The 26,718-nt window shown below is 43.6% G+C and overlaps 1 protein-coding gene across 2 annotated transcripts in view; it reads left to right on the top strand.

The window, feature by feature from the left end:
* Positions 1-15,539: 15,539 nt before the first annotated feature.
* The window catches only part of BEAN1 (brain expressed associated with NEDD4 1), a 124,107-nt gene continuing 112,928 nt past the window's right edge, over positions 15,540-26,718 (top strand). The window contains exons 1-2 of one of the 2 annotated variants that reach the window (XM_006130539.5): positions 15,540-15,919; positions 17,177-17,251. In XM_006130539.5, coding sequence (XP_006130601.2) covers positions 15,889-15,919; positions 17,177-17,251 — 106 coding nt within the window. In that variant the 5' untranslated portion in view covers positions 15,540-15,888. The remainder of the gene's footprint in view (positions 15,920-17,176; positions 17,252-26,718) is intronic. The other variant, XM_006130540.5, reaches the window with a different exon arrangement.

The following is a 26,718-nucleotide window of genomic DNA, read 5'->3' as shown; positions in this document are numbered from 1 at the left end:
CCTCAGTTAAATAGCTTCTGTATGCATGGTAAAACCTAGAGACTAGGTTTTATAGATTTTCAGTAAGGGGCAGCATACTTGTGCTATTAAGACACTGGACAATTTTGGTCAGAGAAGTAATACCAATTTTGGATCAAGTTGCTGTTTCTCTCCTTGCTGTAATTCCTTTTTTCTCATTTGCACTTATTTTCTTTTGAATGTAATAAAAGTTGCCCTACAGACTCCTAAGTCTCCACACACAATCTTATGTGCCAGGCATTCTTCTTGAAAGCTTTGTAACAAAAGCCTCTTTTAAAAGATTGCTTGTAATAGATAACTATGTTACCTCAATATCCACCTGCACAGAAATGTAACATAAAACCCAGAATCCTCACAACAGGCTACAGTGAAGAGCAGTTGCAAAAGGGGCTCAGAACAAAGTATTTCCCACAAGTGGGTTTCCCTTTTCTCTTCATTTTAACCTTTACAAGCTCTTGTGTTGTATTGTTTCTGATCTAGAATGTTTGTTGTTGTTCTGCATTAGGGATGGATAAATTCTAATTGTGAGTGAAGTGGTTCCTGAACCGAAGGATATCAGTTCTCAAATATGGAGGATATCCTACCCGTGAACTATCAGATCAACCCTTTGTACTAAATATGTCTGCTCTATTAAGTGCAGAGCTGATCATCCACATCACAAAGGATGTGGATGCCCTATTTTAAAAATGGGCACATTAATACCGGGCCCATTATCTGTAAGATACTTTGGGATATTTAAGAATGAAAGATACATAGTGTATCATCATCCATTTCTTAGATAAAACAAAGTTCATGGCATACAGTATTCTATCATACAAATCTTTCACAAGTGTTCTTTATACATATACTATTATTTATCTACTGATCATTTTCTGCCTCCCATTTCTATGTGCCTAACTAGAACTCGTGGTTAATACATACATACGGAGTAATGACAACAGACTCTGAGAAGCTGCATTATTACCAGGATGCTCCTGCAATGATCAAAACAAAACAAATTGTATAATAAAACTGTAAATTTAATTAAAGAATGACAGGAAAAGGAGATCACTCTGAGATAAAAAAAATTCCCCTTAATATCCTACTGCCAGGCTGGCACCAGGAAATCCAAAAGAAAGAGATACAAAACTGTTGAAAGTTTTCTGTAATGACATAAGACCTAGTTGTTTCCCAGTACACAAATGAGTGTGTCCAGGAAGAAACGTGCACAGAAAGAAGATTGCACTGTATGCGATTGCTCCCCAGAAAAATATGCATCCAAGTGAGCGAGCAGTGAATTTGGCTTAGTTGAGGAACAATTTTTGGTTTTCAATGTTTAGAAGGGGGGAAATAAATGGCAAGCTTTTGAGAGGGAAGACAATTTTAGACTTTGGAAGTTCTGCTACAAAGATTCTTGTAAAGGACTGTTCTGATAACACCAGTCTCCTGAACTAATGTAAGAACCATTTCAATATTAATTCCTGTTTCATTACTTCAGAATCTGGGCCCTAGTATTACTTTAGAATATATTTTATTGATATATTTATTTAGAATATGAATGTAAATATTTTCTTCTCTGGACAGTTTGTGCTTGAAGAAGATCTACGTCATTCGAGAACCAATTTTTTAATTCTATAAGCATATTAATTTCATATGTCCTACAAGTGGTGGTTGAAATTTTGCATATGCTGGTCTATACAGCATGTTTTTTAAAACCCAATTCGCTCAAGCAAAACAGGTCCATTTCTCTTATTAATAATTCTATATTATATTTTCACATTCAGTAGCTCCTTATCATGTTGAGAATTCAGGTCTCTAATTACGTTCAAACCCATTGCTTGAAAATTGTCACCAAAAATCATTTTCACCCTGAGATTTCCTGGAAATGTGTTCCTGAGAGCTCCAAACAAACAGTACAATTTTAAAAGCTATCAAGTTTTCCCAGCCTTTTAAAAAATCCTGATCCATTTTACAGCAAATGAAAAGAGATTCACTGTACCAAGTTACTTCTGTTTAAAAAGACTACATTAAAAAATTGAAAGAGGGGGAAGGGGAAAATTTAAAAGGAGGACACGGCAACCCGAGCTCTCCCTATGCAAACACAGAATATGGTATCACAAGCATGCAAATTGTTTAGGCTGAAATTTTAAAAAAGTGAGAAAATTCAGGTAAAATCCCAGCCTGATTCTGCTCCCATATAAGTCAACATCCTTCACACATGGGATTCTTTTTACATGAGACAAATTCTACTCACTTTAGTCACACAAGCAGCCCCACTTAAGTCAATGGAACTGCTCAATGAGTAAAGCAAAGAGGAGTCGGTCTGCGCATTGCAACACACACGGAAATTCAAGTCACCAAGGATCTGCCCTCGATTCCTCTGAAATGGATAGCAAATATCCCACTGACTCTGAGAGCACCACTAGCCCCAGTGTTTGTAAAGCAAATATTGACATGTCTTGGAGAGGGGGTTAATCTTTCTTTTATCAAACTCTTTCATAGTTTAAACCTGAACTGGGGGTTTAATTATCCTGCTGTACAATTTGTTAATCAAATTCATTGTATTTGTGAATGAGAACTGGAAAGTGAAACAGAGACCCACTGAACAAAAGTGAAGTGTGAAAAGTGAGCAACAATACAGACCTAGAGACTGGAGATCAGAAGGGGCCATCGTGATGACCTAGTCTGACCTCCTATATAATGAAGACCACAGAACCTCATCTTCCCACACCTCTTATAGGTCCATAACTTCTGGCTGAGTTACCAAAGTCCTCAAATCATTCTTTAAAGACTTCCATTTGCACTAGATTACATGTGCAAATGGTCCCTGCCTCATGCTGCAGAAGATGAAAAAGCTAGAGGGTCTCTACCAATTTGAACTGGAAGAAAGTGTCCTTACTAATCACAAATATGGGGGGGGGTCAGTTAGACCCTCTCATATGGGTAAGACCCACCAGCCAGATACCTGGAAAATAATTCTCTGTACTAACTCAGAGCCCTCCCCATGTAATGTCCCATCACTAGCCATTGGAGATATTTGTTGCTAGCAGTTGCAAACTAGCTGCATACCATTGTAGGCAGCCTCGTCATACTATCTGCACGCCTTATCAAGCTCAGTCTTGAAGCCAGTGAGGTCTTTTGCCCCCATTGCTCCTCTTAGAAGGTGTAATGGATAGAGTGCTGGCCAGCACCCAGTGACTAAGGGGTTAAATTCAGGTAGCTAGCAAGGGGGTTGTCAGCAAACCAGGATAACCAATAGGAATAAAGCGCTGAAATTTGAATTGTATAAGGTACCTTGCCTGCTTTTTTTGTGTGGAAGAGTTAAATCAGGAGTTGAGAGACACAGAAATGATTTAAACCCAGGCAGGATTACCATGCCTTTAAGGAATTCGGGGCATGGAAGTGGACTGAACCAAGAAAAGATTGGAGTAAATAAAGAGGAAAAGTGAATCTATCTGTGATCAGGATATTTTCTTTATTTTGTGGCTTGGTTTAAACTGCTTTATGTCAATCTATGCCTCTCCTCCCTATTTACCATCTAAGCATTGTTCCTAGAGATTTTCTCTGTGTTTCCTTAACTAAGGAAAACACAAAGAAGCTGGTTTTCCTTAGTTGCTCTGTAATATCTAGCAAATCAAGTATATCTTTTGTTTAGTAATAAAAGTCACTTTAAGGTGAGGTTTTGATTCTTGTGTCCTGGAAGATACAGGAGGTGTGTCTGTGTCTGTGCGTGTGTGCATGCCTCAGACAGAGGTCAGCTACCAGAGACTACAGCTTCTCTCTTTTCTTTTTTCAAGCTCTCTTGTGGCAAAAGAACCTTGGGGAAGAATTCAAGTGTTTGCCCCCTGGTTTTAGGAATAAAAATTACTTGATGATGTTGGGATTGAAAGTTTTATTCTTTTAATATTTTCTTTTTAGGTTTAATAATGTAGTAATGTAAGGTAACACGTTTAACATTTTATTAATTAAGTTTTTTAGTTTAATATATATATTAAAGTTTAGTAAGTAAAGAGACAGGATCTCATATTGTGTCCATGTCAATGAGATTAGAGGAGTGTTGAAGGCCCGAGCCTTCAGTGTGAATTGTTTTAATTTCAAAATTTAGTAAGGCAATTTACAAAGTTGTTTGCTTTTGTTCAATATAAAACTTTGCTGTTTATATCTGTGAAAGACTGTTTGTATGAATGAGATACGGTGTGAAGGTCATCGCTAGAGCCAGATGGTCAAGAGAGAAGAGGGAGAATGCAGGGTGAAGACAAACTGTATGACAGACTGCGAAGAGACATATCGGCCTCAGAGAAACCATCAGCGTGTACCCACAGTCAAGAGTTGATCAGACTGGCAGATTGACGGCTCTAAAGGTGAAGCATCCATAAAAACAACTGATTAACAATCCAGGACAGGATGAGACTCTTGAAAATGTTTTGGGAAGGATTAACACACCAGTCACAGACTGACACAGAGAAATCCATAGACTTCAACAGGGAAAGAGGATTATAAAAGCAGGGTGCTTTGCCATGGAACTTTGGGTTTGTCTTGCCACCAACTCCAGATGAGCATCGGATTGCGACCAACGTAAGGCCCTGTTCTCCCTCTGTGACCGATCTAACTGGCCACTAGATTGATACAGACTCTGGACTGGTAACTATAACATTGTCTGGCGAGACTGTGTGCGTGTATGGTGTTTGTGTGTGACAGCTACCTCCCCCCAAATCCATGCGCATTTGTGATTCTGGGGGAAGTTTTTGTAACCAGTGCCTGTAGAGGCATGGTATATGTAAAGCCTTTGTGGTTCCCCACCTTCTGTACTTGGAGTGCCAGAGTGGGGAACAGCCCTGACAGAAGGTTATTCCAGAATTTCACCCTTCCGTTAGTTAGAAATCTTTAGCTAGTTTTAAACCTAACATAGCCAGTGTATGTCCGTTTGTTCTTGTGTCCACAATGGCACTTTTCTTAAATACCAGGGAGGGAGAAAAACTGTTTCCAAGTATACCTTTCAAAGTATTTACAAAGGGTAATCATATCACCCTCAACATGCCCAGTCCTCAGATCATCTTCTCTCTAGCTCTTCCCACTTGGATTCAGCTCTCTTAAACACAGGAGACTAGAGTTGCACACACTATTCCACATTAGGTCTTACCAGTGCCTAAGTATACTGGAAATACCTTGCCTGATGCATCCTAGGGGTGTGTCTACCCTGCACCCTTACACAAATTACGTAGCTTATTTTAATGTAATTTAGAAATAGCTTATTTTGAAATAAAGCACTATTCCAACAAGTCCCTTAACCCGCATAGAATGAGGGCTACTGGAATGCTGAAATAGCATGCCTGTTATTTTGAAATAACAGGCATGTTTAAAGATGCAGAATTGCTATTTCAGGATTCTTCTGGTATGCCAATATAGCACTGCTGTCTAGACATAGCCCCAAAGTGCCTTTTACACAGCCACATCACACTGGGGACTCATTGTCATCTTGTGATCAATCAAAAAATCCAGGTCTTTTTCCTTCTCATTAGTCCCTAATGCCTGACTTTGCATTTTGCACTTTTAAATTTCATCCCATATGTATTACTTGAGTTTACAGGGTCATTCAGATCATCCTGTATGATATTCCAGACCTCCTCTGTATAGGCAATGCCTTCCAACTTGGTAAAAAAAAACAGCAAGCAAATGGTCTGGTAGCACTTTATAGACTAACAAAACATGTAGATGGTATCATGAGCTTTCGTGGGCACAGCCCACTTCTTCAGATGACCAGAGTTAGGATTAGAGGATAAGGAAACTTGAAATAAATAGGAGAAGGGAAGGAGGGGGGGGAGAAAGATGTTCTGTCGCCCACCTCCCTACGTCTATGCATCAAGTAGCAGGAGAAAGGGTGCTATCTACATGTTTATAGATAGAAAGGATACCAGCTACATGTTTTGTTAGTCTATAAAGTGCTACCAGACCATTTGCTTGCTGTTTTTTTTTCCCTGTAACAGACTAACTCGGCTACCCCCTGAAGTTCCAACTTGGTGTCATGCATACATTTTATTAACACACAAAGTGGGAGTGGGCTAAGGTCAGAAATAAAGATGTTAAAAAGACTGGTCCCAAGAAAAACTCCTGAGGAACTCCACTAATAATCTCCCTCCAGCCTGACAGTACAACTTTCAGTATGATCCACTGTAGTCTCCCCTTTAACAAGTGCCTTATCCACTTTTCAATGTTCGTATTGTTCCCCATCCTTTCCAATTTAATAATTTCCCATTGGAACTACAGGCAGTCCCCGACTTACGCGGATCCGCACTTACGAACGGGGCTTTCTCGCCCCAGAGGTCGAGGTAGCGGATTGCTACCTGCGAGCTCTGGGGCGAGAAAGCCCTGTTCATAAACTGCTCCAGTGCCCCTGGTCTGCTGGAGACCGTCTCCAGCAGACCAGAGGCACCGGGCGGGTTCCCGCGCTTCTGAGGCTTTGCCAGAGCAAAGCCTCAGAAGCGCGGAGAACTGCCGCTGCTGCCGCTTGAGTCCCGGTGCCTGTGGTCTGCTGGGGACCGTCCCCAGCAGACCACAGGCACCGGGACTCAAGCCGCAGCAGCGGGGGGGGGGTCCCGCGCCTCTGAGACTTTGCCAGAGCAAAGCCTCAGAGGCGCGGCACCCCACTGCCGCTGCGGCTCTGCTCCCCGTGTCCCTGGTCTGCTGGGGGGTGGGGGCGCGGCTAGTGTGCCCCCCTCAAGCAGACCAGGCTTTTGTTTTGGACCCTGGAGCAGAGCAGCTGAGGCGCTGCGGATTGGTCCTGCAGCGCCCGCTCTGGGCACTACTGGACCAACCCGGCAGCACCCCAGCTGCTCTGCCCCAGGTCCTGATTCAGCCGCTGCTGGTCAGTTTCAGCAGTGGCTGAATCAGGACGCCTGGGGCAGAGCAGCTGGGGTGCTGCTGGGTTGGTCCAGTAGCGCCGAGGAGCGGTGCTACTGGAGCAACCCAGCAGCACCCCAGCTGCTCTGCCCCAGGCATCCCCAAGTCAGCCGCTGCTGAAACTGACCAGCGTTGACTACAGGAAGCCCGAGGCAGAGTTGCTCTGCCCCAGGCTTCCTGCAATCAGCGCTGATCAGTTTCAGCAGCAGCTGACTTGGGGAAGCTTGGGGTTCTTAAGTTGAATCTGTATGTAAGTCAGAACTGGCGGTCAGTTTCAGCAGCGGCTGAATCTGGACGCCAGTTCCGACTTACATACAGATTCAACTTAAGAACAAACCTACAGTCCCTATCTTGTACGTAACCCGGGGACTGCCTGTATATCAAATGTCTTACTGAACTGATGAGAAAAAGAGAAACTTGTAGAGTTTTTAAAGGGGGGAAAGAAATACTGTACCACACAAATAGTCTAAAGACAGAGAGTAGCATGACATCCATACTTGGAACACTACTCTATCATTGGTTGGCTGGTAACCGTATGTCTTTTCCTGCAACACTTATGGATCAGCACAAAGAATCTGATATGGACAGTAAACCTCTTTAAAGTATGCAACATACATGAGTTTTTGAAAAAACTTTTGTGCCTGCTGGGGACAGGAGCAATAGGATCCCAGGAGCATGCAACTTCTCAGCTAATAACTGTGCACAGGCTTAAGAGCTGGGCATAGCAGCAAAGGCACAACAAACCTGAACAGCTGTATGGAAGTGGAAACTGAGGCACACCACCTTACGGCATTGGGGACTAAATGCCAGGACCCTGATTCGTCGGAAGTCATTTCTATCTTCATCCTGGGGGCACTGCTACACCCCACCATGTTTTCCGACAATCAGTGGACAGGAACCCAGAACTTTGGAAAAATTCCTACAATTGACAACATAGGGTTTGGTAATATTGGATGGTTGTATAACCAAAGCCCAAGTGAATTTCTGAACATTCCACTTTCACAATGGACACTGTCCAACCCTCTGGCAGTAATTTCAGGGGGAAGGTGTGACAGAGCCGCCCTACATGCTTTCTGAAAATGACTTATTGGGTACAGTAAGATATAGCTCAAAGATGCTTTGGACAAAATACCTCATGTAACCTATCGATTTTAATTTCACAATCTGCTGGGTCTGTATATCCTATTTAGATGTATGTATCACTCTTGAATGTAAAGTTAGAAATATGGAGTATATAATAGTTCATGATTTAAAATGTGCAAATGAAAGTCATCAGGGGTGTTTCACTCAATGTCAGGATGATCACCAGTAAACAGCCCCTTTTGACCTTTAAGTCTTAACTGTGGTTGGTCTTAGTAAGAAGATTGGGGTCTCTCTAACTGGTAGGGTCTGACCAGGTAATTTTCCATGGAAAAGTGGACTATAGAAACAGAATTCCCACCCAAAAAGAAAGCTATTTAAGATGCAAAGTTTTCAGGCTTTTGTCTTTGGCTGGTATGTCACTCCTAAGAGAATGAACCAGAGACCCCAGGGGAAAAAAGAATTTCCCTGGCTTGGAGGTTTAGCTGAAACAGGAACAGTTTTAGGATAAGTTTGTAAAAAGTTTTAGGGTCTTAGAACTAGCTAAGTGTTTTCTTGTTATTTTAAATTTGTAATTCACTTTGCTCTGCCTCTTTTCACTTGCAACCACTTAAATCCTACTTCTTGTACTTAATAAAGTTACTATTATTTACTATCAAATTATTATGTGGGGGAGCAATCAGTGTGTATATCTTCCTTTCACTGCTGAAACCTTAATGCAGATAAGGCCTAAGACACACAGTTCTTAGCTAAAAATGTTTCAGTCTTTATTCCTATGTTGTTCTGTATTTCTGGTTCCTGCACCTTGACTTGGGAACACCATGGCAAAAATGCCTGTACCCTTGCCAGAGATTTGCTGGTGCTAAACAAGGCATGGGATTCTCCATCCAAAGTATGTGCCATGTCTTCACAACTATGCTCACATGTGATATGGTGAAATGTTCTAGCTAAGGCCCATACTATAACTCAGTAACATACATTTCATTACCACCTTTTCCATAACAATATAATTTATTTAAATGTTAACTTTTAAAGTGTTTAAGAGATGTTTTCGGGGTGTCCATCAATGAGAAATATGGTTAACATATTAATTTATATAACTAAAAATAGACAACCATTTCAAAAATGTACCCCATCTCTCAGTCACCATATTGCAATTGAGCACTCAGCAACAGCAATCTAAAAGGAAATTCTTAGTTGCAAAAGATGGTAATGTGGTTGACGAATCATGCAAAGTTTTATAATCTGTACCAACTGTGTGGCTTGACCATGATAAAGTCCCTGATTAGAAGAAAAATGTAAGATCATCCAGGAATAAAATTATCTGTCTTCAGTGAGGGCTTCTCCACGAAAATCCATTACAAAGAGAAACAGTCGCTGCAAATATTACCCCTTCACAATTCCATCTACAGAGAATGTCATAGTGATCCTAATGTGAATGTATCTGAGTTTTCAACAGTCAGTCAAGACCCATATTTCAAAAGATTAGGAAAAAACACATTTTGGCATAACTGAAGTAAAATATAATAGAAAAACAGTATGTAAGTTACAAAGGGAAGACTGTTTTGAATACAGATGCTGTTTGTTCTGTGATATTAGCAAGACAAGCTAGTAGAAGTATGACAAACCTTGGTAACTGAAAAAAAAAATCAATGTTTTTTTCCTTGCACAAGATCTCTGTATGAAAACGTAGTGTTCAGGATAGCAGATGATCTGTGTGTGATTCATTCGTCTTCTGTGAGACTCTATTATTAAAACTCTGTTTTGCCAAAACAAAGATATGAATTTGACTAAATATAGATGTTCCCATAGTATAGCCCAGGAGATGCACTTTATTGCTGATTTATTGCACCATGCGTACAAATAAGATTCTGACCTGAATGTGCTGGTTTCATTCAGGTGCATGACTGACCCAGATAAAACACACAATGGAGAATGTATTGCATGATCTCCTTCATCATTAAAAGGTCAGAAGTCATCAGCAAAATCCATGCAATGTTGTGTGTCCAATGTCAGTGTTACTGACTGGCAGGAAAATTATTTGTGTGCTGTGAAAATGCTACAGTAGATTTTATTGGGTCATTTTATATATTGTAAAAGTCTGACCTAGAAACAAACTGTGCTCAGTTGGAATATATGCTGCCAAAAGGAAAGGGTCTTTCATAAAAAGATGTTCAGATTTTTTTTTAAGTATTCAGCTTAATAAGGAACTGTCCTATGTCAACATTTTGTACAACTTCTCTTTCACTCAAACCTATTCATTCCTCTAACTTACAGACCTGAAGAGCAGTAACTCCATCGTTCTGGTTCTGACACACTGATTCCTATGGCTTTTGATGAGTGAGTTAGTCCAAACTTATCAAACAGGAGTTGCCTAAACTGACATCTAAACAACAGTGATTTGTTTCTCAGACTCATTGAACATCCACAGTTCCCATTACGGGCCAGGCCAGAGATGTTCAAAGACAGAGCCCTCAGGCTAGGCAATCTATTTTTCAGAGGTACTTAGCACCAAGCAATTTTCCTCTGAAGTCAAGGGGAGTAGCTGCATACTCAGCACTTTTAAAAATCTTGCGTTTTACTTAACGGCCTAATGTGGACTGAGAAGTCTGAATTTGCGTCTTATATTTTTGTGTAAACGTGACTAGAGTTAGCATCTTCAGCAAGATACAGCCTTTATACTGACTATATACCTGGTCAACTCAGATACATCACCAAAATTGGCATAGAGACCACCTACCCAGAGCTGCACTTGGAGTTTAAAATGGATTAAATACTCTTAATGATTTACCTTCAACTATTGTACAGTGTTAGTGTACACTACTAATTCTGGACTCTGAAGTAGCATATTTTAGGGCTAGGTGAAGCAGTTCCCATATATCACATAGAGCTTGTGAAACACTTGGATGAAACACTGGATGAAAACCACTTTGGATAGATTTATACTGTAACCGTAAGCGTGCATCCCAGCATAAGCAGATAATACAGTAGGCTTCCGATAATCCGGAACCTATGGGACCTAGGTGGTGCCGGATTATCAGATATGCCGGACTATCAGGAGGTACTATACGCTGGTTATGTATATACTATATACATTATATACTGTATATAAAGTGTTCTTAACCCTTTTTATTGTACATACTGTATACAGTATACTGTAATGTTTTAGTTTTTTTAAGCCTTTTTTTACCCTTTTTGCTCAGTTCAGCTGCTGCCGCTGTTACCTTGTGACTCATTTTTTGCCGAAGCTCACTCACTAGGCTCTTGCCATTTTGATGCTGGACTATCAGGAGTGCCGGACTACTGGATGCCAGACTATTGGAGTTTTACTGTACATCACTAGCTCTGCTTGAGACACATGCTAAAAGTCCGCTTGAGTGAGTGCACTAAAAACTGAGATGGTCACACTGTAACATGGGCTGGTAACCTGAGTTGGGAACCGAGGGCCTAACAGGGTTTGTACATGGGTGATTAACCTGTATTGCAACGTCCACACTGCTATTTTTAGCAGTGAGAACAAGTCACAACTTGTTACTTTTTCTACCGGGGTGAAAGTAACTTACACATCTTATAGGCACTGTTAGGGTTGCCAGGTGTCTGGTTTTCTACTTGACAGTCTGTTTTTTGGGGCCTCTGTCTGGTAAAAAAAATCCAGAAAATACCAGACATGTGCAACGTCCGGTTTTTCCTGGTTTTCCGGCTGAGCCTGGAGGGGGCGGAGGGAAATCCAGATATGTCATTATTCCCCTTTATTCAGCTCTGTTGAGGCCACATCTAGAGTAGTGTGTCCAGTTCTGGGCCCCCCACTACAAAAAGGATGTGGACGCATTGGAGAGGGTCCAGCGGAGGGCAACCAAAATGATTAGGGGGCTGGAGCACATGACCTATGAGGAGCTGCTGAGGGAGTTGGGTCTGTTTAGTCTGCAGAAGTGAAGAGTGAGGGGGGATTTGACAGCAGCCTTCAACTTCCTGAAGGGAGCTTTCAAAGAGGATGGAGAAAGGCTGTTCTCAGTGCTAACAGATGGCAGAACAAGGAGCAATGGTCTCAAGTTGTGGTGGGAGAGGTCCAGGTTGGATATTAGGAAAAACTATTTCACTAGAAGAGTGGTGAAACACTGGAATGGGTTACCTAGGGAAGTAGTGGAGTCTCCATCCCTAGTGGTGTCTCGGTTTGACAAAGCCCTGGCTGGGTTGATTTAGTTGGGACTGGTTCTGTCTAGAGCAGGGGGCTGGACTTGATGACCTTCTGAGGTCTTTTCCAGCTCTATGATTCTATGATATGAGTGACTGGGAGGCAGGGCACAATCGGTGCTGGGAGCCCTGGTTGCGTGTGAGGAGGAGCAGCAGTCCGGTCCATGCTCCTGCGCACTGGTCAAGCACGTGGTGGCGCCGCAACCGGACTGACTCCCACCCTTGAATTGGGAGTGCCCTGAGATCTGTACAGCCCAGGTCAGTCCTGCTCCCCACTGGCTGATTTGCTCCCCCACCCCACCTAGCCGGCCGGTTGGTTGATTCGCCCCAACTTCTCCTCCCGATCTTCCCCAGACAGTCCCTCCCTGCTCCGGATCTTCCCTGGCCAGCCCTGCTGCACCCCCTGCCAGCCCTGCTTCCAGCGGCCAGTTCTTCCCTCCTCCTGAGCTCCCCCGGCCAGCTCAATCCCGCCCGGCAATCCCCCCCCGCGATAACCCGCGGCCAGCCCTGATCTACCCGACCCCCCCCCCCCACCACGACCAGCCCTGCTTCCCGTCACCCCCCCCCCCATCTACCTGGCCAGCTCCTCTGTCCCTCCCCCTTAGTTCTATTTCCCAGCCCCCCCCTCCCCCCTGACCAGCACTGCTCCCCTCCCAGCCAGTCCCTCCCCCATAAAGCGTGTCCGGTATTTTTTTTATGACTACATGGTAACCCTAGGCACTGTTGTATTTCAACCGCCACTCCCTGGTGAGGTTCAGGCAGGGAGTTGTGATATGACAGTACCTGTAAAAAATTCAAGGGTGGGATTGAGCGTGCAGGGTTCAGGGTTGTGGGGGAGTGCAGGACAATAGGTTGGGGGGTGCAGGAGTGTGAGCGGGGGGATGTGGGAGTGCAGAACTCAATGCAGGGATAGCTCAGAGCTGGGAGTGCAGGGAGGGACCATAGTGTCTGGCTGCTTAAGCCCCAGGGCTGGAGCCTGGGTACACGGTGGCCATGCTGCCCAGGGGCTGTACGTGCTGGCTCAGGCCCAGCAGAGTGGGGACCATTTGGGATGGCAGTTTAGGCTCCTTTGGGGGAGGAGGTTCATTCATGCCTTGGTCAGAAACATTCAGAGCACTGCCTGCAGCTGGCCATTCTTTTATGAGTGTAGCACATGGAGGTGAACAGGCTTATTTCACCTCTGTTTTCCACCAGCACAGGAAACAAATCTCTAGACCAGTGTGTTTCTCAACCAGTGGTATGAGTACCCTTATGAATACTCAAGAGAAGTTGTGGGGGGGGGCGGGTACATCAACACAACTGAAATTTGGAGAAAACTGAATTTTTGTTTTAAGTTTTACAGTGTTTTATTATTTTTGTACTTTTTACACCCAAGAATTTCATTGCCCGCCTGACCACAATTAAGTTGTTTAAACAAATGTGTTACAATGGTAGGAAAACATTTTGTGCCTGAAAATTGTAGGTACTAGGGGTGCTTTTTTATTTTAAAGGAGGTACTTTATAAAAAAAAAAAAGGTTGAGAAACACTGCTCTAGACAGCATAGACTGAGGAAGATGTTATAAGCTAGAGACTGACTATTTTCTGGGTTCAATTTTAGAATGAGCGGGTAAGTGTATTACATTGGGGACTTACAGAGTTACTGTGCTAGGTACAGTACAAACATAACACAGAAGAGACAGCACTGTTTTTAGAGGGCCCTGTCCTATGTGGTGCTGATAGCCCTGAACACCTTCAGAAATCAGTGAGTAGAGGCTATTCATCATCTCACCGCCAGGATTTCTGGGGATTGCACAAAATGAGTCACCAAGGCAAGTCACCAATGATAAAGAACCAAATATACTTCCAAGGACCATGAGTCAACCTAAAGTTCAACAGACCTTAATATATCATTGATCACTTAGGTAAAAAGAAACCTAGAGCAGTATCCACCAGTAAACAAGATCTTAACATTCCCAAAGTTGGGACCAGTATGGCCATCCTTATGTTATTAACAACTAGAATCCTGAATGGTTATATAGCAGTTGGAGTTTAAAGACATCTGGAACATTGGGTTGCATGCCCAACTATCTTGGCCAGTGGTGGGCAACCTATGACCTGCAGGCCACGTGACCCAGTGGAGTTCTGTGTGTGGCCAAGACATTTTGTTTACTGTTGCCTATGTGCAGGGTTGCCAAATTCTGCGGGTTTCTGTCTGCATAGTTTTTTCCTACCATGTTACCAAGATGAAACACGCGTGAAGCAAGAGCACGTGAAGTGATGTGCACTGACTGCACACGACATGGACTGTGAGAGCTCCCTCTGCATCTGATCCAAGTTCAACTGGCACCCCACCCCACCTCTGGCAAATTCTAGGTACACAAGCACAGTTAACAGAACAACCCTATCCCAGGAGACTGTCTTGGTTATGACACTCTTGCAATCCAACTGAGATGGAGCGGGTCAGTGGCCAACTCGCTAGCCTAGGTTGCCCCTCACTGTTCTTGGCTAACTGCTGTTAATGAACCTATCCTTCATGAATGTGCCTAGTTCTTTTTTGAACCCAGCTATATTGTTAGCCTTCACCTCTCTCGGCCACAAGTGCCACAAGCTGTGTGTTCAGCATACGATCTGAGCAATTATTTCAAAAGCTCTGGTTTGCGAATCCTCTCCTCCTGGCCCAAAAGTGGCAGAGAGAGCTGGAGGGAAAAATGGAGACCAATGATGTTCTCAAAGTAACCCCTAACCCAGTTGTCTCCAACCTTTTTAAGCACAAGATCTGTTTTTGAATTTAAGTCAATCCAGGATCTACCTCAAACCCAAATACCCCTGCTCCACCCCTTTGCTGAGGCCCCGCCCTCCTCACTCTGTGAAGATGGGGTACAGGAGAGGGGGACAGAGAGACATCAGTGCCCCCCTGCCTGTCTCCCCACTCTGCACAGCAAGGAGGAAGCTCCCAAGGGCAGCTCTGAGGCTCTGGGCAGGGGCAGCAGGGCAGGGGTAGGAGGGCAGCTGAAGTGCCACAGGGCGATAGCCTCCCAGCCAAACCAGTCAGGATCACCTGTCAGATGCTCCAAGATCTACTGGTAGATCCCAGTCTACTGGTTGGTGATCCCTGCCCTAGCCCAAAGGTCAGTTTCATCCTCATGGGGGTGGGAGGGGAGAAGAAAAGAGGAAGAGGCAAAAAATAAGCACTGGTGCCGGGAGGAGGCGATTCTGACCCCAAAAGCCCGGGACCAAACTCCCAGCGGCGCCCCGCACCGCGGAGGATCAGCTGGAGGGCGGGCAGCCCAAAGCCAGCGCCCGGACCGGTCCAGCAGATCTTCGCTCTGCTGCCCGCCGCGGTCCCGTGCGACCTTCGGCGAGGAAGAGCGCGGGGCGGCCCCGCTCCACGCCCACCCTCCGCAGCGGCGGCTGCCCGGGCACTGCGGAGAGCTGCGCTGGCCGCTCGGCAGCACCGCGGCTCCCCGCTGCCTGGCGCCGCCCCCTGCCCCCGCACGCGGGATGACAGCGATGGCCCCCGGCCATTGGGAGGGACCCGCCGCCTGCTGGCCCCTGCCGGGCTGAGGTCAGTCCCGTCCCCCCCCCGGACTCCATGGGCGCCTGGTCCCGCCCGGTGCTGCTGCTGCTCCGGCCCGCCCGAGCGGAGAAGGCGGCGGGGAACGTCAGCGCCTAGGAGCCGCGCTCGCCTCTTCCCCCGCCGCCCATGAGCCGCCTGGGAGCCCCGCCAGCTGCCGCCGCGGCGCATGGAGAGCGCGGCTGCCTGTGTGTGCTCCGGTAAGCGGGGAGGGGAGGCGTGTGCCCTGGGGCTGCTCCTCGCCCCAGCTCTGCGGGGACAGGGGAGTCACCGCCCTGCCGGTGACAGCCTGGCGCCTAGGGGCCAGCGTGGCACCGCCTCGGCCCAGGTGAGAGCCCCCAGACGGCTCCAGCCCCACAGCGCTTGTGTAAGGGTTAGGGAAGGCGGGGGCGTGTTTGGGGCAAGCGGAATAAGCGCCGGGGGGGAGGCCACCGCAGGGTAAGGCTCCTGCTGCTCCTTGGCAGGGCACCATGCGAAGCAGGGGCACAGAAACAGTTTTTGTCGTGGGGGGTGCTGAGAGCTGTTGAGCCCAACTATTAACCCTGTACGTAACACTTCCAGTAGGGGTGCTGCAGCACGGCCCTGCACCCCTAGTTCCAGCTCCTATGAGAAGCAGAATGGCAACAAGACAGAGGTTTGATGGGGAGAACTTTGAGATCTGTTACCTACCCCTCCAAAAAAAACCCCAAAAACAAAAGACACCCTACACCTATTAAAGAGGGTTGCTGCTGCATTTGGTTCAGCACCTGTACAGGGCAATGCAGATTCTGCTGTTTCTCAGTTTATCTGATAAGTGGGCAAGACTACAACTATATACATACTAACCCCCTCAGCTGGTTTTATAAATTTAGCACTGTAGTAAAGAGCAGTAGGTGCGTCTTAGAAATCCAGTAATTTATGTTTAATATCTAACCCTCTAAATACTTCAGTGTCTTATGATTTAGGCTACTTGATTTGTGGAGATTGTTTTTCCATATAAAATGTACACTTATGTTATTTAAAGCCAAGTCTTTAAAGTGCAAGTTTAACATTTAGAAGATTGGGGAAATATTCCCACTAGAGCATGTCTCAGAGTTTAAGATGTACTTAAGTTAGGAAAACATTATTTTGCCTTGCCAGGATAGGTGCCCATTTCTGTAATTGATGTAATGCTTAACAGTAATAATTAGCCTATTTACATGACATTGTTGTTTAAACATGGCTTTTTAGAATCCTTGAGGCACTGAAGTCTTGTATAATAGCACTTCCTAAAATAGACTGAGTCCTAGGAAATTTGAAGCAACTCCTCATGTTATTTACACATTCAAACTGCATCTGTTGTGGATTCATAATTTGATATATACAGCTCTGTCACTGAAAGAGTGGGTGCACTTTAGCAACAACATGTGTCATCAAATGACATCTGGCTCCAAAACAAAACTGCTATTAAGGACTTTTTTTCCCATTTCCCTCCTTAGTTCTTTTCTTACATCTTCCTCTCATCTCTGGAACCTCCATCCACATTGGAATAGGCAGCAATTATTCCAATCTCTGTAAGTAATTTTTTTTCAAAACTGCTTTCAAGGCATGCCTTGCAGTCATGTACGGTTGTACAAATATTATATTTAACGTCTTTCAGCAGATAAGAGATCAGTCCAGTAAAGAGCAAATAGATTCCTACTAAGAAAACAATTGTGTTATCAGAACTGTGCCATTATTTAAAGGTCCCTTTATTTAAGGTCAAATCCTGCAATCCTTACTTGGGCAAAACTCTCATTGAAGTCTAAGAGATTTGCCCTAGTGTAAGGCAATTACAATTGTTACTTTTAAAATCTCAAATTTTCTTTAGATATATTTGCCTTCTTTCCAGATATTTAACATCCTCAACCAAATCCAAATATAAGCTCTTTCCTGCAAATTACTGATTTGTAATCTAGGTAGGTTGACATTAAGCTGCCCAGGCTTTCAGAAATTCCATACATTTTTTACAGTTACGGAATGAAAAAAAGTGGCTACAGAATGACTCAGTTGAAATTAATCAGAGTTCAGGATGTTAAATTTTTTTTTACTCGTTGGCTGAAAAATCTTAATAAAAACTTTAAGGCCCTAAATCTAGTGTAGCCATCAGTGGGAATCCAGCTGGATAGAGGAGTCCAGGATGCTTGACTAAGACTCTACTTTTCTTTGCTTAATAAAGTTAAAGAAACTTGAAGGCTAGCTAAACTGGTAGGACATCTATGAGCCTTCCCCGCCCCGAGGAGAGAGAGAGAGAGAGAAAGAATGAGTAAGGGTGCAAACTCTGCTCTCAATTATATAGATGTAAATAGAGAGAAACTCCAGAGAATTGCAGCTACTCCACATTTCGGGTCTGAAAACACTGTGCACTCCACAATATGAATAGTGTGCTCAGTGGGACTACAAATAGCAGTAGTAAGAATTATTTTTGGTAATTTTTTTTATTGGGCCCTGCTGCAACAGAACAGAATGAGAGCCATAAAAGCTGATTTGCCATATCTAGTAAAATCTAGAGAAAACATACTAGGCTAGGGCGCTAAAGAAAATTCAAAAACCAACAGGTATTGACTGAAAATTGCTGATTATATGGTCAACCACCATCATCCAAAACAACCAGATTTTTTTTTTTTTTTAAATGGGGATGGGTGCTTCCAACAGTTGCCTTCCAAAAGAAATGGACAACTGTAAAAAAAAAAAAAAAAAAAAAAAACTCACCTTATTAAAGCTACTAAATGACTGTTTAAGAAAACAAGACTGAGGATAAAAAAAAACCATCATGGGAAACTTGTGGCCATAACAAACTAGCTATAATATGTACTTGCTTCTGTGTTTGAATAAATACTGTTTAGTTATTTTGTAAATAATCTTAGCATTCAGCTAATTGTTCAAGAGATTCACAGTTCAAGTACATAGCACTAATCTACATATATGATCCATGTCTGTTAGACCTTTGGGGGTCCCGGTCATAATGCACAGAATATCTATCAATTTCTCATCCCCACATTCCTTTGTGTTCTCCCCTTCAAAGTGGATTCTTCATCCCTCAGACTTTTTTCCTACTCCTTCCCCCAGCAAGATTCCTTCATTTTCTCCACCCTGTTCCCTCCAAACATCATCTCCATCCCTCTAGAAGATGTATGTATTTTCTGGAATTGTTCTGCATTAGATTCCTGTATGCTCATAGGCCTTGATTCTAAAATTACAGCAAAAAGTGTTACAGCGGTATAGAAGTAATTAAAATTTGTGACCTTGCAAATCACAGAAGCCCATGCTGTAATCCTGTTGAAATTCATCCTTGAGCTAAACCACATATGTACAATGTGCCATTTTCTAGCGGTACTGGGAGTTAGTCCCAGTAAAGAAATTTAAGAATAGCTTTTGAATAGAATTCCATGCTTGTGAAAGTTGCTAGACCAGCAGCCCTTCAGCGTCAAATCCTCTGTATATCCAAAATAGCAAGTACAGCACGGATAGCAATAATGCAGGCTTCTTCCCCATTCCGCTGTCAAATCCCTCACATAAGCCAACCGCTGTCTGAGGCCAGCAGAAGAGTCCTAGTTCAAAGGGGCAACTGGAGTCCCCATACTTTTTAGAAACAAGCAGTTCTGTTGCACCTTAGAGAGACTAACATGAGCTTTCATGTGTAAAACCCACTTCAGAGGAGTTGAAGTGGACTTTTAGAACAGCCTTTGTACTATTCTGTCAAGCCCATTTTGTTTCCCCTCCCAACTTTTGCACAAAGGATCACGCACAAAGCAAAGCTCAGCCAAACACGTCTCAGTAATTTGTTTTTAATTATAATGGTTGTAATGAGAATCATAACAATATTTTGTTCCTGTTTTGTTATGTAATTAGAAGATGGCCAAACCACAAACTCAGCCTATGGCCAGTTGATGCCTCTCCATGGGGTGTCACTCCTACCCACCTGCTTGGCAGGAGTAGTGAGTGAAGACTGCCACCTCACAACATAGGAAAAAGATGAAAATTGTGTACATGTGATAAAAATGTTGATTTATCAAAGCCAAAAAACTTTAATTGGGAAAGTTCTCGTATCCTGGAGAGCCAGTTACTTCACCCCCAGAAAAACAATTAGCATGGTGGTCAAAAGCTCAGAGAATAGATTCTCGTTCAGTGGTACAACTGCATGAAATATTTGACTTGAATTGCACATGAACAGGGCTGGTAGAAATCCAATCAAAAGAAGTCTAAAACCTTTTTTTCTTCAAAATGAAAGATTTTTCCAGTGTTTGCTTTCTGCCCATAGTTTAAAGTTTTCAAATTAAAAAAAAAGTTTGCCATCATAAAACCAGAAAGGTTATGGGAGGGGGGAGGGGGAGAGGAGTTTAAACGCAAAACATTCTAAAAAGTTGGATGAAAATGAGGGGGATGGGAGGATTCCAAACCAGCTCTACAAATAACTTTAAATAGTTTAAGTTCAGTCTGCAATCATGGTCCTCAGGCCCATGCTTGTGATAGTTTGGTGAATATGGACCAAAGTTGTTCATGTAACTAAGCAAGCAGGAAACTGTCTTCCAAGCTAATTTTTCCCCCTCAAATCACTGCCTTCACTTCCCAATGAACCCTGCTGAAGAAATAATGTAAAAGGAGGCAAAGATACATGTACAGTTGTGCACCTAGTTTGCTAATGCAGTTCAGCTTGTGGATGCAAGTCAAAAGGCCAAAGTGACAGGTTTCATTTGTGTTCATCAGGATAAAGGCATGCAGAAGATAAGCAGGCAGGCCTAATTTAAAAAAAGATTGATTGCCTCATCTTGAACTTTGCAGCTTTTGAAAGCTTGTCCTTAATTAAAAGAATTAGCTTCAAAACCACAAAAGAGACATTCAGAAATTCTGTGGCTTTGTCTCCCATGCTGCAGGACGACGAAGCCAGCAAAGGGCTAGGCCATAGGAAAAAAAATAGCTATGAGAATAGTCTGCAGAACATCCTGCCCCTAATCCTTGAATAGACCTTCAGGAGACCATCGCCTCAGTGCTCCACATACACAGAGCAGCAGCACAGCTGGCTTCAGGCTGTGTTGTCATTGACTACAGGGCTGCCAGCTGTGCTCTGCGACCCCATGAAGGGCATGAAGGTTGAATCAACATTAACTCATGAACAACCAATACTCACACTGCAGCCACAACTGCAGGCTCAGCTTCGGAGGACAAATCCTGCTTCTTCCCATCCTTCCAGCTTCTGTGGGCCCCCAGCCATAGCAAAATTGGTACAATATCCTTCCCCAGGAATCAAAGAGCCTGACAAACGTGGACTATAGTCACTGGGTGCAGTAGAGCTCGAGGTTCCAGGGCACACAAGGCCTTCCTTTGTCCCAGCTCAAGGAAGAATGAGGGGTTATACCTGTGTGGGGGGCATGTGGATCAGTGGTTTTGTGGGTCCACTAGGTACTGTACACTACTTAGGCTCTTCCAGCAACTGCTTTTCTGGTTTGAAAGGCTGCAGTGACCAGTCGTCCATAGCAGTTTCTCAGGAAGAGGGGAAATTGGCTATTGTTTTGTTCTGTATTCAGGACCTTGTGTTTTTGAAAGATTTCTGTTTGTCTAGTTCTGTGGGACAAACTTTTTTCACTTCACTGGTAAAAATCTGGAATTATGCAATTTTTACTCATATTACTAAGATTAAGTAATCAGAAGACTAGTTTACCAGAACTCTCCAAGTACTTCCGAGACAAACTCTCCCAAGACAAGATAATCCCTGACTGACTGCTTATTCCTTAATAGTAAAGTATGTTCTCCTCTCTAAATAGCATTGCAGTGGCTATGGGGAGGGTCTGGAGCACTCCGGTTAATAATGGGATAGGATGCTTTCACATCTAAGTCACTGATTCAGATCCAGTGAATACAGGAGACAGCCTGTCTTGTAATAGAATGGTTGGTGAGTGTCTTATAAGTAAGATGAGTTGGTGGTCTAGTCCAGTTCCTAGTGTAGTTACTGATGGACGTATTTTCTGGCAGTATCAGTAGAGGAGTCAAGCAGTAAGAGGGTACATGCAGTTAACTGCTAATCTGTCCCAGTCCTAGACAACCCAGAAGGACTTGTACAAAATGCATGATTATAAAGGGACATCTGGGCAGCAGAGTACCAATAGTTATTGTTATGGTGCTCATGTTATTATCTGCTAAATCCCTGAGGCTTCAGTGTTTTCACAGAATGGTTGCATCCAAGACGGCATGTCATCCAGTCCCATGTTGTAAATGGCAGAACAATGTATTTTGCCCATTACTGACAAGTTAGCGATCCCTTCCCTCTATATGCCATTCATTTGCCCAGCCATCATTTTCATTTCAGCCACTATTGGGTTAATGAGGTCTGGAATCAGAATTCCTTTTGCCAGCTGTTGTCCTCACACAGTTTCCCAATCTACACTAGTCATCCTGCCTTCAGGTTCTTAGCAGTTTTCCTATAATATCTTTTGACTGTTTCTATCCTATATTTCAGTCTGGATTGCCTGTGTTATAAGAACAAGATGTTATTCTTCTTTGCAGGGGTCAGAAAGCCCCAGGCACAGAAGAGTCTGTACAGAAATGCAGATTTCCCCCGACCGTGCAGGTTTGGAGGCTGATTGTTTAAAATCCTGACAGAAAGGACTGCTTGGGAACTGAAAATGCATTTCCAGCCCACCCACTTAACAGTTTGTGTCAGAGATGCTGGCCTGCATAGCTTAAGGGAGGGGAAGAAGGAGGGAGAAGGTTCTATGTTATTACCAGAGTTTAGTATTATTTCCAGCACGTAACACAAAGATGCATGGAATCAGGATAAAACCTAGGGAAATCAGTTTTCCTCCATTATCTGCTCATGGTCGATGCAAGGAGTAGTGGCCAATACTGACTTCCTAATGGCATCTGCTGTGGGGGTAATTCCTGTATTCAATTTCAATACAGGAAATTCTTCAGGAGTTCTGGTAGGATATGAAGATTGTGGGTCAGATTTAGCCCTCAAAGAATCTTCTGGGCTTTTAAGACAGACTGGGACCCTGGGAGCAAGTAGAGGAGTATAATAGATATGCCCTAAATGTCTGAACTACAAAGAAAATCATAGAATCCAAGAACTGGAAGGGACCTTGAAAGGTCATTGAGGCCAGTCTCCTGCCCTCGTGGCAGGAACAAACTGCCTAGATCAACCCTGATAGAGGTCTATCCCACCTGCTCTTAAACTTCTCCACTGATGGAGATTCCACGACCTACCTAGGCAATTTGTTCCTAATGTCTAAACTAAACCTCCCTTGTTGCAACTTAAGCCCATTGCTTCTTGTCTTATCCTCAGAGACCAAGGAGAACAGTTTCTCTCCCTCCTCCTTGTAACACTTGAAAACTGCTATAATGTCCCCTCTCAAACTTCTCTTTCCTAAATTAAACAAGCCCAATTCTTTCAGTCTTCTCTCATCTCTAGATATTTAATCATTTTTGTTGCTCTTCTCTGGACCTTCTCCAATTTCTCCACATGTTAAAATGTGGTGCCCAGAACTAGACACCGTACTCCAATTGGGGCCTAATCAGTGCCTAGTAGAGCAGAATTACTTCTCGTGTCTTGCTCACAACACTCCAGTTAATGCATCCCAGAATCACTTTTGCTTTTTTTGCAACAGCATCACGCTGTTGACTCACATTTAGCTTGTGGTCCATTATGACTCTTAGATCCCTTTCTGCAGGACTCCTTCCTATATAATCACTCCCCATTCTGTAGGTGTGAAACTGATTGTTCCTTCCTAACTGGAGTATTTCACATTTGTCCTTATTAAATGTCATGCTGTTTACCTCAGACCATTTCTCTATTTTGTCCAGATCATTTTGAATTTTGACCCTATCATACAGAGCACTTACAACCCCTCCCAGCTTGGGGTCATCTGCAAGCTAGATAAGCATACTTTCTATGCCTGTATCTAAATCATGGATGAAGACATTAAACAGAACCGGTCCCAAAACAGACTCCTGCAGAATGCCACTTTTATGTCCTTCCAGAAGGACTGTGAACCATTAATAACTACTCTGAAAAAGGTTATCCAGCCAGTTATGCACCCATCTTATGGGTTGTATTTCCCTAGTTTATTGATAAGGTGGTCATGCAAGATCTTGTCAAGTGTCTTACTAAATCTACATATACCACCTGTCGCTTCTCCCTTATCCACGAGGGTTGATATCCTATCAAAGAAAGCTATCAAATTGTAAAGAAAAAAATCATGCCAAACCAAACAAAGATGGCTATTACCTATCACCTTATTTTCTTCCAGATGTTTGCAGATGAATTCCTGAATTAATTGCACCATTATCTTCGCTGGCATAGAAGTTAAACTGACTGGCTTATAGTTTCCTGTGTTGTTCTTATTTCCCTTTTTATAGATGGGCACTGTATTTGCCCTCTCTCAGTCTTCTGGAATCTCTCCCGACTTCCATGACTTTTCAAAGAGGATAGCTAAAGGTTCAGATACCTCCTCTATCAGCTCCTTGAGGATTCTACGATGCATTTCATCAGGCCCTGATGACTTACAGACACCTAACTTTCCTAAGTAATTTTTAGCTTGTTCTTTTTTAATTTTTTTCTTAACCTATCCATTTCCACTAGCATTCACTAAGTTAGACATCCTGTTACCATCCTTCTTGATGAAAACCAAAACAAAGGTCAGTTTTCTAGTGTGCAATTTAGTGAGCCTGGTGTAGACCCCCAAATTGAATGCAGAGGGCAGTCCCGGCTGGCATCCTGTACTTCTCATTCTGTGAGGAGTCCAGGAAGCTGATGGGAGAACGTGCTCCCATTGGCCTCTTACAGTGTAGATGTTGCGGCAGCTCGGCTTAAGGAAAGCCAAATCCAGCTATGAATAGTGCATATTTGTATGGCGTACCTCAATCCAAACTGCGTCGTCTAGTGTAGACCAGGCCTCAAAGTGCTGTAGGCGAGGGACTGGAATGAGAGAAATACCAAGCTCAGAGAGTGGTCAGGAGTGACTTGAAAGAATGAGAATGGCACAGAAGATTCAGAAAAAGCAAATCCGTGATGATGAGCAGCAGCAGATGAGCTGAGAACAGAGCTATGAAAACGGAGGGTGGAATGCGGGGAAAGTCCGCCATAGTAAAAGACGAGGAAGCAGAGGAGCAGGATTCAGAGGGTAAGGGAATTTGTAGCAATCCTGAAGCAAAGCTCAAAGATGTTTTTAGCTAGGAGTGCTTTAAGATTGGACACTAAATGGCAATTGTCAGGTCCTTCAGTCTTTACCTTTAGACTTAAATACAGTTTGGTATTTATGGTCAAGTTACTCCTTCACAAATTTACTGTTTGGATTGCAGTAGCAGTCGAAGCATTCTGTCCCCCTAGTAGGGTCATGCCCCAGTTGTCTGACTCAGTTTATACAGCAATTAGACACCCCAAGAAGAGGGAAATATTCATTTAAAAAGAAAAGTCAAGACTTTGGATTTACAAACCCAACCCCATGGATCCCAGAGCATCAACACAGAATGCCTTCTTCGCCATACCCTGCCCTTATCCCTCTTTCTGTGAGCAGCATGGTCAGGCTTGTTGTGCTGGCATGGGCTGTTCTTCAGCTGAACACTGAACCCATGCAGTGTAAGTAAGCAGTAAAATCCATGCATGACAAATTAATGCCATCAGTCTATCACAGGTATCACTGGAGTATCCATCACCATAGCATCTATCACCAGATGCAGTGATTAGTAATAGATTTGTCCCAAGACGCATCCAAAATGACCTATTCTCGGTCTAGAATACAGTGCCGGCAGTGCATAGTAATGGAGAAAATTCAGTTTCCTTCTTAAACGAAAACCAGCAACTTGTTTGGCATGAATTCCCTGCTGTTTTAGCCTTCATCATTTTGAAAATTATGTTAAACTCTACTAACAATCTAGCTTCTTAAATGAAACAAGTGTATGAAATCAAATGTTCCTTTGAAAAGGAAACCAAGATGGTCAATAAGGCTGACACAGCAGTTACAATACATTTATTCCATTGTGTGCCAGAACACAAGCTGCGTGGCGCATTGCTAACGTCATGCTCTGATTGGAAGCCTTCAGTATGTAGAAAGAGCAGAACATCAGTATGTTTTTGTCCTGTTCTTTTCTATCACAGCCTCATTTTCCTCCTGGCAAACTTTATATTTTACAAGACAATTTAATGGAAATTGAGTTTGAGCAGTTACAGAAGAAACTAGAAATTTTTTAAAGGCAAACGATTCTTAGTTGAAATATCGGAGTGAAGACTTTGTGTTATGGGCTCCTGATACAGCTCCCATTGTCCAGCTAAAAAATGCAAATGCAAATCCAAATCTGAACTTCCCCTTTGTTTGCAGCATCTTTAGATCTGGAGGAGTTCTGTTTCAGAAGTTTGTAGACAGAAAGAGTCCCATTGTGAAGTTGCGATCCATGTTAGAGATGAGATTCAGTGATGCATTACTCTACTGTACCAGTGAGTTTCTGTTGAATTCAATGGTTTATACTAGGGCTGTTAAATTTAGATTAAATCAGCTCTTCGAATAGTCAGTGGAATTTTTCATCCATCCAAAGGTGCCTCCGCCTTTGAAGTGTAGCAACAGCCCCAGGTCTGTTGTTACACTTCAAAGGTGAAAGCACTGTGCGGAGCTGGAGCAAGCGGGGACTCAAGCAGTCCCCAGCTGGCCCCATGCTCCATTTCAAAGCGGTAGTGCTGCATGGAGCCTGGGGTCATTCCCCAGGGCTCCATGCGGCGCTGCCGCTTTGAAGCGCCCCCTCAACTTCCCCCTGCCTGCTACCTCTTTCTGATAAGAGGCAGTAAGGAGGCGCGGGGGGAGGAAGGGGAAGGGAACTAGTCAACTAGCATGTTGACTGTCCAATAAGCAGGGCTCGACAAATAGCGTAATCTAATCTACTCACCTGTGGCGAGTAGATTACACCCCAGAAGAGCCAGTGCGGAGCGATATGTGCAGAGCGCAGAACCGCCCAGCTGGCAAGTCTTGCCAATAAGCATTTGCTTATCAGATAGTCAACTATTCCGTCGCATCCCTAG

The sequence above is a fragment of the Pelodiscus sinensis genome, chromosome 12 (genome assembly GCF_052426305.1).
Source record: "Pelodiscus sinensis isolate ZL-2025 chromosome 12, ASM5242630v1, whole genome shotgun sequence".
Lineage (NCBI taxonomy): Eukaryota > Metazoa > Chordata > Testudines > Trionychidae > Pelodiscus > Pelodiscus sinensis.
Note: the sequence above shows the minus strand (reverse complement) of the source record. Positions and strands in the feature narration are given on the sequence as shown.